The sequence below is a fragment of the Hydractinia symbiolongicarpus genome, chromosome 3 (assembly GCF_029227915.1).
Source record: "Hydractinia symbiolongicarpus strain clone_291-10 chromosome 3, HSymV2.1, whole genome shotgun sequence".
Taxonomy (NCBI): Eukaryota; Metazoa; Cnidaria; class Hydrozoa; order Anthoathecata; family Hydractiniidae; genus Hydractinia; species Hydractinia symbiolongicarpus.
In genome coordinates, this window is record NC_079877.1 from 14,271,311 (window position 1) to 14,285,004 (window position 13,694).

A 13,694-nucleotide genomic window follows, 5' to 3' on the forward strand; every position below is an offset into this window, starting at 1 on the left:
TACAGTTGTTCATGTTCATCCATCCCAGGTAAAGCTGTAGCACAAAACGCATTAGCATTAGCCAGCAGGACTTTACTGATGATTCCCTCCGCAGCAACAGGTTTTTGAAACGCTCTCGCAATCACCGTACCGGGATAAATAATCGTGTTGGACGGTTTATTTTTCGAAAAAAACAAATCGGATTTCAAATTGATGAAAGGCGATGTAGGTGTTGATAAGGACGCGCGTACAGCTGAAATATAAAATGAAACATACAATAAAATATAAAATAAAAAAAATATAAAAATGTCCCGGCTAAAGATAAGATTAATATTCAGAGCAGTACGAATTCTTTTAAATTAAATCAATCAAGAAAATTCTATTAAATTTGGGGCAGAAATTATACTTAATTAAGTAACATGAAATAATTCACAAAACTGGTTTTTCAGCATTTCGAAGGATAATATTTCGCAAGCCTTTTAAAGGATAATATTTTGCAAACCTTTTAAAGGATAATATTTTGCAAACGTTTACAAAAAACGTTCACAAGGTCTTTAAATTGCAGACAATTTTACATTTTTGGTTCAACGAATAAAAGTCAAGTCGCATATATTCATAGTCAAGAAGGTATATCAACCACATCACTTACTTGGCACTTTTAATTGATTTGAACGCTCCATCGCAGGTGAAATGTTTAATTTCGCAATAGCTTTGGTCAGCATAATATCACCTTCATCCTGACGTGGAAGAGTGGTGGTGATGGCTTTCCCAGATTTCTCCGGCAGAAGTAGGTCTTTTTCTTTCTCATCACTGTCATCCTTCTCGTCAGCATCTATTATCGTTTCCGGCAAATCATCCAACACCTGCGCGAGTGTGGAATTGTTTTTTGACATGGCATTCGTGGCTGTTATGATGCTTTGAGCTATGGCCTCACTTGTTTGACTGTTCTGTGCATCAACAGCTGAAAAATTAGAGATGTTAACTAGGTTAATTAGACTAATTTCACGAGTAGCTTCAGTAAACACACAAAATTCTTCACTCCCTGTAAGAGCATTTCAAGAGTCCCCCAAAGAGATAAGTTAACTTTCATTAAGCCTGGTTTTTATTATGGGTTAACTTGAGTTAATGCGGGTTCATTTTTTTTCCGGTTAATTTTCTTTTCATCAGTGAAAAACAGTATTCGTAGTTTCAACGTGAGAAAAAGATGACATGTTTATCGTCATTTTTTTTCTTGAAATATGGCTTGCAGACAATGAGTGAAGGTAAAGAAAGATCGGAGGAAAGATTTTGACAGTGGTAGTTTACTGGCACAAAAATTGGCAAAATAAGTCGTATCGGGTTGTGCCTGCAAAATGCACGTTAAAGGTTAATGTGCAGTTCGTGCGCTGGTCGCAGATAATGTTACAGGTCTCTACTAGGGTGGGATAAAAAATTAACTTATCAAAATTAGATTACGTAACCTTATAGCAAAATCTGGGCTTTAGAGGCACACTGTCCACAACAAAAAACTTAAATAATTACTACCTAATAACAACACTAAAGAAATGAAAGATGACACACCATACCTTTTTCAGTGTGATCAAGGATTTCCCGCATGGCTTTCTTTAAACTATTCGCACGTGACCATAAGTGCTCTTTCGGTATAAACACTTTCTGTTTTGGTCTTCTTTGAAGCATGGAATGGAGCTCATCGTTAGCTAATTCTGGTTCGCTATGCCATTTCGAGCGATGATGAGACTGCAACGAGGAGATATCTAGGTTCTCCATCGTGCTGCTTCTTCTATTGTCGTTCAAATTTTTAAACCTGCTGCTAGCTTCTGATTCGATTTGTAATGTGCGAAGGAGCAAGTTTAGCTTATGCTGTAACGTTAGACATTTGTTCGGTAGAGACTGTGCATCAGATTCGTTACCAGGCTCTGAAGAAACTTCTCTAACCACTTCAACAAAGTCTTTGATGGCCTCACAAAGGAATCTAAAAACATTAACCCAGTGTTATCTTTCTTCACAGAACGAAGGATAACTGCTTTCAAATTAGGTAATTTCCACTGGATGGAGCAATTTTAACATTAAGACATTAACATTTAAAGGATTGACACAAAGATAACAGCATCGCCTGACGAATGCTCCGCAAAAGCTAGGCTGCTAAATTTCTATCTAGACAGATGTGTAGGGCGGATAAGGGGCGTTAAAAATGCGCTTGTCGTAGTTAGGTGAAGCAAATCGAGAAAATGGGACATGCTGACGTCATCAATAATTATGACAGTTTGAGGTTTCGAATCTAAGCAAATAAGTCTGTTTGTGATCATTGAAAACTGGACTTTGTCAACTTAAAAATGCGTGTGTCTAATATGAAATGGTCGTAAATTATTGCTTGTGGGTATGATCTTTGAAATTAAGCATTGATTCCAATAATCGTTTGAACATGACTGTAGCACCACAAAACGCCAACAAGAAATTCACTTAAGTCTGTTTGACAATTTAGAAACTATATTAATTCTGCAATACAAACAGGTTTTAGAAATTGCAATTTCTATTCCATTTAAGACTGAAAAACTAAGTATATAGTTCAAACAAAGCAACATTTTTACACTTTCGTATCATTGAATCCTAAACTGCCACAGAAACCAAAAATTCGTCAAAGACAATTATATAAACATTAACGTAGTGTAAACTGTCCTTTCCATATTTCCACGTAGTGTAAATAGTACCTTGCTGATTGTATGACAATATCGTACTGATTAGAAGCCAACATTCTTGTAATGTGCATAGCAATGGAATCTTCATATCCAAATATGTTATCACCCTAAAAGAGACGAAGAGATGTTATAGTTTTAAATGATGCTAAATGTTGACAGTAGCAAAAACAAGGGACTATTAAACCTACTTCTGGAAATTGCTTCGTCATAATCGCCCACCTAGACAGAAAACCACAACAAATGTAAATTCACAATTCAGTCAGACACATTGCAATTCAAAACATATAACAAAACTTTTTATTTTAAACCTTCATATTAAGAATATCATCCTGATACACCACCCAAACCATCTGTAATCCTTCACAAAATATATTTAGGCACGGTGACAAATTTCAACGTCCCACATTACGTGACTATACAGGCTATTTTCCTAAGTTTGCTTGTCAATTTTCATATTGAAATGAAGACCGTAGGTTATTTCATTAAAAACCCTAAAATGCATAAACTAAATTAAAAACCCTGAACTATTGCTGACGTTGGCATTCACATTTACATGACCTACACACCTGCAAAAGTAGAGTTAAAGAGTAAGGCTTTTTGTACAATGGCAGAAAAATGCCACTGTGTCGATATTTTAGTGAACAAGGGGAGGGGTGTAAGATAAGTGGGTAAGAGTACCAAAAGATTACAATTTACAAATTCAATAGGTAAAAAATACTTATACCTGTCTAACATGCATGGTCTTGCTCTCTCAAGTTGCTGAAGAACTAATGGGATCACACCAACATCGTAACAAGCGCTACCCCAACCAAACACACGAGCAAGATCGTTACCAGTCCCCAGAGGTAAGACACCAATTTGGCACTAAAATATAAATTCATTGTGGTAAGGTATATCATATGTCGACTCATGTGATCCAGTAATTCAGAATGATATCAATAATCGAGATGATTATAATGGGTACCTTAGAGTTTGGAGAGAAGGAAAATTCTTGATAAAATATGATTTTCAGAGCGCAAGTTACCTCATTTGTATATATTTTTGGCAAGTACTAAATTTGGCGATTTTGGTGATTTCGGTCTGTAGTAGCCAAATTAAGTATTTTCCAAATTAATTTTTTCATTCATCGCTAAATTAAATGCTCGCTAAATTAAATGCTCGCTAAATTAAATGCTCGCTAAATTAAATGCTCGCCAAATATATTTTTTCATCCATTGTCGAAATAAATGCTTGCTATTTTTTTTTATTTATCTTTTGCCAAATTCAATGCAAATTGAACTCAATATTTTTGCTATCGCTAAATTAAATACTCGCCAAAATTTGTACGAATAAGGTAATACTTTCATTTGATCGGACATCAAAAAAATGCTTAAAATGTGCTCTTTTTAAGCAGGTCCCAATCACCCCCCTTCCACTTAGCGGATGGAACTTGTCAAATGAAAATGTCAAAAATTTAAATTTGTTAAAAGTACTTAAATCATTAGAAAGTTCTCAAAAAAGTAAAAAAAACCTACTTCAGGGACAATATTAAAATGTTTTGCTACATAATAGTGCAAAAAGGACAAAAATTGCAAAATTTTGGCTAACAACTCAACTCAAAATTGAGCCATCATTTAATAGTAACTTTAGTTATTTTTCTAAGAGCTATGAATTTTAATGCTTGTTTTTCCCGCCAGTTAAAAACAAGATGGCATATAGTATACCTTGGTTGTCAACTTCTGTTTGTCGAGTTCAGTCATCACCCATCCTACACTACCATCCCCACCACAAACAAGAATACGAAATTGCTGAAAACTTTTACACATTGTCACACTAAAAAAATGAGAGAATGCATATGTCATAACTTCTGTGGTTGAAAATTTTACTATAACCAAAAAAAACTGTATCAGTTGATGAACTACACTAATATATGTATATAGCACAAAGACTGGGTTGAAAGTATACAAAATATTTACAGGTAGAACAATGAGAAGCCTTTCTCACGAAAAAGCTGACAATAAAGAGAATTTGCATATGAAATGTAAATAAAAACGAGGGTAGTTCAACGCCTTTTGACATCCTGTTTTTTAGCTGTTATCTCTTACATTACTACATTCATTGTTTGGACAAACTGCAACATTTTTTTACTAAAAATAACAATCTTTAAGAAATTTAATATTCGTAAGACTACTTTTCTAAATCTAAAGTAACACTTAAGGTCAACACACCCTAAAGCTGGACCAGCCACACTAAGATCAAATACTTGTGCTGGATTCAACAGCTGTTTGAATCTTCTCATGAAACGTATTCCTTGATTATCACCACTCTTTGAGTTGACGAAAACTATCAAAGGACTGCGGTGATTGGTGTGAGCAGTCTCCCATACACCTGGTCCGATACTTTCAGCACGTTTAATAGCAGTTGGCGCAATAATTGACAAACAGTTCAAACCGAGACTGCACTTGCGTTGATATTGTGATTTACAACTGCTGTGAACCTAAGAAATTAATTCACTTAAATTGAAGGTAATAGAACAATAATACCCCTCACAATACAACTTGCAAGGGCATCTTACATGATATTAAGGAAAATAAATTTTGGTGAAGAAACCTGTAATGATTGTAATTCTTCCCTAAATTTTTTTTAGTTTAAGAAAACTGATGGTTCTCTGCAATAACTTCCACAACAATGTTGATTTCTTAAAACTAAATGCAGTACTTAAAAGGGAGAGATAAAGATGGCTCAAAATATGTGTGAAAATATGTTTCTTTTAGACAGATTTAAAGTTCAGCATACATACCACATTCTCACACCATAAACACATCCAATCCTGAAGACGTCGTTTACTTCCACAAAATTTACCACACACAACGCATCTATGACCTGGTGGTATATTCCCTTCCAACCACTGGTGTGGCATTGAAAACTAGAAATAAAAAAATACGGAATAAAAAAAAATCATACTGAAAAAGATCATTTTTACTCTATTAGTACTTAATCATGCATATATAGTATACCTTATCATTAATAAGAAACAATTGCGAGATTTTTTTTGTAGAAAGTTATTGGTTGACTGTATTTCCTTAAAAAGTACTTTTCCCTTCTCTATTATTAAAATGGAAATTGTTTACCCAGAATAGTCTATTTTGTTCTTATTGGTACTGGTATTATTAAGGGTCCTGTAAAGGGGGACCTAGTGCATTTAAAGCTTTCATTTGAGCTAAAAAAGTCATGTAAGCACAGCAATTGCTCAACTAGACAACTGCCTAAAAAAACCCAAGACCTCCCGTACTGGAAGCAAACGCTCTAACACTAAGCTACCAGTTGGCTATTCTTCCTCAGTTTTTTTCTAGTACTAGCTTCAACTTTCTTTCTGAAGCCTATAGCCAATAACTTTTGTGAACTTTTTACTCAAAAATGTGCTGACTGTAGAAAAACCCCATATTTGCAGCTCTGTCTGGGAGCACTGAAGGCCACTGATCGCTTGTAAATGTTCTTAGTTATTTTGTTGCAGCAACCATTATAGAAATACGAGATGCAAGTGATTAATGAACAAATAGCATTCACAATTTTACACATTTTCCTTGCAGAATGATTATTTAGTTCCCAAATTGTGAATTGTCACCTACTAATTTGAATTTTGCCATATGTTTTAAAGAGGTCATCTTTAGAAAATGTAATTATCCCGTGTTCTCTTATTTGTTAAGATGCAGAAGCTTTCAGAAAACATACCTCGTGTGATCCAACTCCAACAAATCTTTCTTCTGCTGGAATACATTCCAATGTTGTCCACTTGCAATTTTGGGGAGCTTTAGCAGCACATTTCTTGTGTGATTTATAACGACACACTATCAAGCAATGGAAACATTTAGGTAAGTTTAAAAAAATCCTGTTATAAGGTTCAATTTACTTCAAGGTTTTCTTAAAAAGCAAATTTAGCATTTTACGGCTTATATTTCGGCATAATTTTTTTCTAGATGAAAGTTCATAGTTACAGGCTTTCCCTAATTGTTAAAAAATATTAGGGAGATTGTTTTCTATATCTCATTAAAAATTTTTGGTTGTCCTGATGTAACAAGTACGTCCTGAAAACTTAACAAAAAACATCCGTAACAGAGTAAAAATTTACCTTCACATGATAAACCTTTGGCAGTTACGCCAGGTAAAGGATCACGGCAAACATTGCAAAAAGTGGGTCGGCTATGTGTACAAGAATACCAATGATGGTCTCCACTCAGTGTCTCTGTCAGCTCACTCTACAAACAAACATAATAAAATATAAATATATAACACTTTAAGAGTTACTTTGTGCACAGAAAATAAATCAATCCAGTCAAAAAATCAGCTCATGTGTGTTGCTTCTGTACCTACATTACATAAATAAATTAATAAATTTTTTTATTACATACTGAATAATGAGTTACTAGATCACCACATTGGACGTATTAGTTACGTTAAATTTGGTTTGGCAACTGTTTTTCTCTGTTAGGGAATGTGATGATTATTAAAAATAGACAACTATCTCAAACACTGGCATAAAAATAAGCAGATACTTTCACTCAAGCTAAACTAACAGTTAGGCACATTTTTTCACTGAGTTACTTATGCATTAGACTTTATTATAGATAATAAATAAGCATATCCAGTTGAATTTCATTATTAATTATTTTAAAAACACTGTTATCAATGTGGATACTACTGAATGTACACATTACGAATACACCAGCATTGCCTAACCAATTTCCCTCATATGGCATGGGTTGTATAAGAGTAGGGATCTTTCATTAGCTAATTATACATTGTTCACAGCAACAACAACAACAAAAGAGAAATTTCTTTTAATAAACAAAATGGCTGACACAAAGCGACTAAACATGTGGAATGCTAGATCCATGGATAAAAAATAAATAATATATACCTCATAAGAAAACTTATATGTACAACTTTTACCAGGTAATTTCCAGATACTTAAAACATGCAAATATGGGCATAGACATCAAGTAAGCAAGCAAGACACTCAAAAAATTTAAGCTTGCAGGTTATTTCTCAAAACTGATCATGCAATGTTAGGATGAAGCTACTTGATTGAAAACTGTTAAAATTCTAAACATCGGCTAAAAATTTAATCAAAACTAGATCGATTTAGGATAAGGTTCTTGTGCTTAATTTTGTGTTAAACCCATTGTTGTCATTTTTTAAAGCATTCTCTAAAAAAGTACTCTTGTTCGTCCATAAAAGCGGAAACTTCAGTTTCAACAACAGGTGCTTATTCAGATGGGCTTAAACTATCTAAATTATGGTACGCTGATCACTTATTTGTGAGTTTCTTCAAAAGTGATATTATTGATTAATGTCTCTCTTTGCTTCTTAGTTTAGCATGTTTTTTGTTTACAGTGAGCCACAATTTTTAAATTTTTATCTTTCCAACAATCCGCACAGTTGAGTAACTAAACCAATATACTTAATTCATTATCTTTACACGGCAAAAAAAGTAATCCTGGCTATTTCAAAAAAAAATTACTATAGGTTAAAAAATAACAAACGAAGATAACAAAAAAAGATAACATTTAGTTAAAAATTAAAAAATAAAAAAATTAAATTCTTTTGCAGCTTGCGTAATTCAAAATGTACCTCAAAATATTCCTCTTCAATCCGAATGCAACAAGTAGCTATCATTTTACATGACTTAATCACACTCAATTCAGCACTCAAATCATATCAGCAAGCACAGACAATTACATGAAAACAACCAAAAATAGTTGTGTGTTGTGGAGAACTTTTTGTTGTTTTTCGTCAACATGTAAAGCAAAGAAAATTTCTTGTTTCGGCTTTAATTTCTGATTTCTGAGTTAGATAACTTTAATATTACTTTTGTTATTTGTCGCAGAACAAAAAAAAAACAAGGTGTGATATGAATATTATGATGAAAAAATTATAATTGAAATTTCAAACAGCTGTTCCATGTGTTTTAATGTGCACAAAAGACCAGTGTAGCTCTTATATTCAAATAAGAGAAAGAACATTAAAATGTTATATAGGTTACTACAAGAAAGGTTCAAATGAAAACGTTAAAAATAAATTATATATCATTGAGCCATTTTGCTCGATTATTGCGCTATATGAATTATTCTGTCTGATACTACCAACTCGTGAACAGATAAATAAAAGATAAAAATAAAAACAAACATCAAAAAAATCATTTTTTGTTTTAATATTAAATGAGGCTTAACTCCCATTTCAGACTCCATTGTTCAAGAAAAGTATGAAAAAACCAATGTCTACATATTTCAGGTGGATTTACCAAATTGTCACAACAAAATCACAAACTTGTAATATGTGACAACAGACTCTCCTTCTCTTAATCATTTACCCTATCAACCCTACTGTTTAAATGTTCGTTGTAAGTTATTCAGCTTAGTTTTCAATAAGGAAGTCCTTTTAGTTTAATGCTGTGCTTTAAATGTAGTGTGAGTTGTAAGGTTGCATAGCAGTTTTGTTTCCATTGCAAAAACGAAAATCTTATTCAAATTTAAATGCTTATATAAAAAGAAGTACAATGATCAGTACAGAACAACCATACAACCCTGACAAAACATGTTTTCAAAGCACATGGGACCTGTAGCATAACTCTTATGCCAAACCATAAACAGATAGACACTGCTGAGCAACTTGAAAAATGTTGCACAGTAAATGAACAAATAATCTAATGCATCATCAGACTAATACAATTGTAATACAATATTGCATAACAAGAAAACCTTTTATTTGCAGACAGTCTAAAATTTAAAGATAATATAAAGACAGCATATGCTGCACACATATTCAATTGGTATACACAAACCTTAATATAACTCATTGTCAGATCCACTTGTGAAGTCGTCGAATAACAAGCACTATCAAAATCATAGTAATAACTTCCATAAAGAAGTTCCTCTTCTATGCAGCTCGTATCGGATAATGTGCTTGTACTATCTGTTAAAGTGCTACTCCGACATAAAAACGACATCTTGATGTCAAAGTTTTTCTGTTTTTTTTTTCTGATTCTAAACTGATTCTGAATTCTAAAATCTGTATGAAGACAAAGAAACTTAGGTTAACAAATCCTGTTAAAAAAAGGGATACCAAATGTCCAATCTGATAATTTAGATGATAAACTGCACAATATGTAGAAATGTTATGCATTGTATAATTATTCTCTTAATGAAGTCTTATACAAATGTATGGTTACTTAACAATTAATGTATTTCTTTTACTAAAATGTTTAATATAAAAAAAAAATCTGTTGGAAGAAAAAAGGTGAAGTGTGACCCAGGTTAATAATTAACCAGAGCTATGAAATAATTTATTCGTTCCTGCAGAGAGAAATCCCATCGAAAGAAAATACCTTGCTCTTAAATAATAAATGTACAAGTATACCTTATAAACCAATATGAACAATGAGATACTGATTTTTTATTTTTAACGAGACGTTAATATGCTTTTATGTTTACATACACCTAATACAAACTAATTATAATAACTGTCTAACAATGGTTGTCACTGGTTATGTTCAACCTTTCCTGTCAACATATAATATTATACTCAAACTATACATCTCACATTAAAATTTGCAAAAAAATATTGATGTTGTAAAAGCGTGTTTTCTAGGATACAGATGCTGTGCAGTAAAACTTGTAGTCTATAATGCTTTTGCTCTATTAAACATGTAATTAAATCTACTATCGCGATTAAGGTAATTAAAGAACCTACAAGGTAATTAAAGAACCTACGTAACTCATTTGTTGCCAACAGCCAGCCACAGTAATGACTTTCTTTCACAATAATACAATGTTCTACATGTAATTAAGAAGATACGTGTGTGTATTTTCGTTTAGGTATCTAATCCCACTGTTTTCTCTTGTTGATGATTTTGAAGATCAAATATTGTTATTATGTCCCCCTACATAGCACTGTTTACATTACCATTTAATTATTGTATTTTTAAAGGTACAATGTGTCTCGGACCACCACATACCCTCATGAAAAAAACCTACTAAGCCTTATTATTACAAAAAGAATTTTTTCAATAGCATTTGTGAAGAGAATAACTGTTGTTAAGCGTTTAGTGAGATAAATGCATTTTGTGTCGTGAAAGATAAGCACAGTTTAATAACCAAGAAGATATAAGATGAGGATGGATAACACAGTCTATGCATAACTAATGAGGGTATAACCTGGTAAAATTGCCTGATGTTAAAACAAACAAAGTTTTAAGGTTGAAAAAGGTTAGTAACTGAAGCAGTTGAAAAAAATTAATTCAACTTTTTTGCAATCAAATTTTGTGGGTAAGCTTGTATAAGCCCTATATGTTTACTCACAAAATTTGATTGCAAACCGACATGCAGATCCCAAGTTATGAGTTTGTCAACAAGTGTCATTTTGCCAAAAAAAATTGTTAATCAATTAACCTTTATAATATCTATGCATTTATAAAGTTTGAATGCACAGCCCTTAACAGGTCTAATTTTACTGACGAAAGAAAATGTTTAAATTTGCTATTACTGAAATATGACATCAGAATTCATAAAGCATAATTAAATCTAAAATTCTTTAAATGTGAATATCTTGAGAACAAAAAGAGCTTTTAAAAAAATTTAAAAAGACTTGTCAGCTAACTTTATAAGCTTTATAATATAAGTCCAACATCATTTTATACCTCGGGTTCCCTTTAACAAAAACAATTGCACAACAAGTTACTATAATTTTAATATAACCTTCATGCTTAAACTTAAACACTCAGATGCTGATTTGCTGATATCAGCATAATGTTGTTTTAATTTCGCTTAATCAAAACACAATAACAGGATTATTATTTTGAAACAAAACACATATAGGAATGTAAAAACCACAACTAATAATAAGTTCTTCATACAGACAGTCATAAAGATAAATGAAAGAAGCAAAACAAGCACACATTTAAAAGTTTACCAAGCATTAAATAAATATTTCTCCAACCTTTAGTGTATCACAATTGAAAACTTAGTCATGTCATGACATGGGTTAAAACTGTTCTGACGTCAAAGCAGGAAGTACAAAGAAAAAAGCATGCCTGTTCCCACACAAACAATTTTAATTATTAATTTAAATTGATTAATAATGGAGTTTATTTGTATTTGATATCATGTCAGCCTTAACACCTTAAGCAAATAGTTAAAATCATGAAGACCAAGATGACTATGCACTTTTATTTTTATCTTTATGAGCAGATGATCATAAAAACTTTTGGATTAACTTTTTCTTTATACTCACAACCTCTTACCAGTGAGTATACCTGAAATCTTCTGAATGTAATTTTTTTGTAAAATACGATTCTTAGGTCTGTCGAAAGGAATAATTAGGTTTACAGCACATTGCAACCATCTCCCAAACTTATCTCATGTTGTATGTTAACAAAATAAACAACACGTTCTTGGAGAATCAATTAATCAATTAAAAAGATAAGAAAAAAATCTACGAAAAATATAGAAAAACGACAAGCCAATATCTCAAAAAAAACAACAAGAACAAAAAGTTCCATTAAGCATTCAACTAACTGTCAGCTACTTAATTAAATTTATAATATGGAGTAAAATCAGCCTTACACTGGTGTATATGATTAAAGCTACTCCCCCTCCCCTTTATTTGCAACAAGACTGATGTTTCTTCCAAAACAAATGTAATAGCATGCTTAAATACGTGAAGGACACAAACTTCCATTATAGTATTTTGTAAACATTCATCCATTCTTCTCTTACAATGGGCATTTATTTTTAAAAGTTCGTTTATTCAAGAGGGTTGCTTATTTAAGTTGGAATCTACAATCATTAAAAAGTATTGCATAATTTTTTAAAATCCATAGAGTATATAGAATAGAAAAATAAACAAAAAAAATGCAGTGTTATGTTAACATGAATATGAGACTTAAATTTAAGATTTAGAAAATATAACAACCACATTTTAAACAAAAATACAAAATTATTGATAATAGTAAAAAAACAAAACATCTGGAACTTAATTGTCTATTAAAATGTTCTGCAAAGCCTTAAGTTTATTTTTGTCAGGTTTTTAATTTCAAGTTTTCTAATTAAAAAACAATAACATGTGTTACTACACAACAAATCACATGCACAACATAATGGTTGGTAAATTAAAAATATAACAACATCACAAAACATAATCCCTCAAATAAAAACAACTATTACAATGGAAATGAGCATTAACATTGTAAAAACAGAATTACGAATTATGACATCAACTTTAGTTTGGCAGAAACGTTTTTGCTTGTGTTACAGGTGCTATGGGTTTGTGTGATTGTCTTCTAAGTGGTACTTATCATGCCATAAGATGTTATCACCTACAGATGCAGTTATTACCTCTGCAAGGTTTCAAAAACATAACATACCAATAATAAAAAAAAAATGATTTAAAGGATTCTTACATTTACGTTAGATTGTTTCATAGCTGCAAATTTGAATGCTGATATCCATTCTTCCATTTCTCGACGCGTTTCCGCCGACAATGATAAGGTGACTTGTCCTGTGATAACCTTTGAAATTTTAAACCAAAATTAAATATCTTTCTAGGTACATAATAATGTTTAAGAGAAGTAAATAAAAAAGCAACTATGACTTGCAAGTCTCTGTAATAGCTATAAATCATAACAAATATAAATAGTTATATTAAAACTTCACTTTGGTGAGAAGCTTATTAAGAATGTTTAGAACTAAAATTGTAGTAAAGTGACAAAACAAAAACATTTGGAGCCACACAGCAGGGGATTTTTCGAAAGTAGAAACATTTTGTAAAAAAATATAACGTGTCAACAGCAAAATATTTAACTCTGTGCAATGTAAACAAAAAAGCAAAATAAATATACACTCAAAGTTTTCATTTTAAGCTTGTTTGTTATGTAGTTCCCTTATGTGTGAGATATAAATACGTTGATGTGAGTGTGTGTATTCTCTTATTTTACTCTCTCATTTTTCTCCAGATTCACAAATGTGGCACTTTAAAAAGACGTCA

The 13,694-nt window shown here is 31.9% G+C and overlaps 2 protein-coding genes across 2 annotated transcripts in view; both read right to left on the reverse strand.

The window, feature by feature from the left end:
- LOC130635889 (sodium bicarbonate cotransporter 3-like) overlaps positions 1 to 13,694 on the reverse strand; it is a 97,043-nt gene that overhangs the window by 50,285 nt on the left and 33,064 nt on the right. The window lies entirely within an intron of this gene.
- LOC130635888 (diacylglycerol kinase delta-like) overlaps positions 1 to 13,694 on the reverse strand; it is a 39,448-nt gene that overhangs the window by 8,507 nt on the left and 17,247 nt on the right. The window contains exons 5-16 of the mRNA XM_057445412.1: positions 13,111 to 13,218; positions 6,784 to 6,910; positions 6,387 to 6,502; positions 5,455 to 5,580; positions 4,883 to 5,151; positions 4,379 to 4,487; positions 3,400 to 3,539; positions 2,864 to 2,894; positions 2,688 to 2,782; positions 1,545 to 1,951; positions 629 to 940; positions 4 to 232 (exon numbers count right to left, since the gene is read on the reverse strand). Of these exons, the coding sequence (XP_057301395.1) occupies positions 4 to 232; positions 629 to 940; positions 1,545 to 1,951; positions 2,688 to 2,782; positions 2,864 to 2,894; positions 3,400 to 3,539; positions 4,379 to 4,487; positions 4,883 to 5,151; positions 5,455 to 5,580; positions 6,387 to 6,502; positions 6,784 to 6,910; positions 13,111 to 13,218 (2,069 nt within the window). The remainder of the gene's footprint in view (positions 1 to 3; positions 233 to 628; positions 941 to 1,544; positions 1,952 to 2,687; positions 2,783 to 2,863; positions 2,895 to 3,399; positions 3,540 to 4,378; positions 4,488 to 4,882; positions 5,152 to 5,454; positions 5,581 to 6,386; positions 6,503 to 6,783; positions 6,911 to 13,110; positions 13,219 to 13,694) is intronic.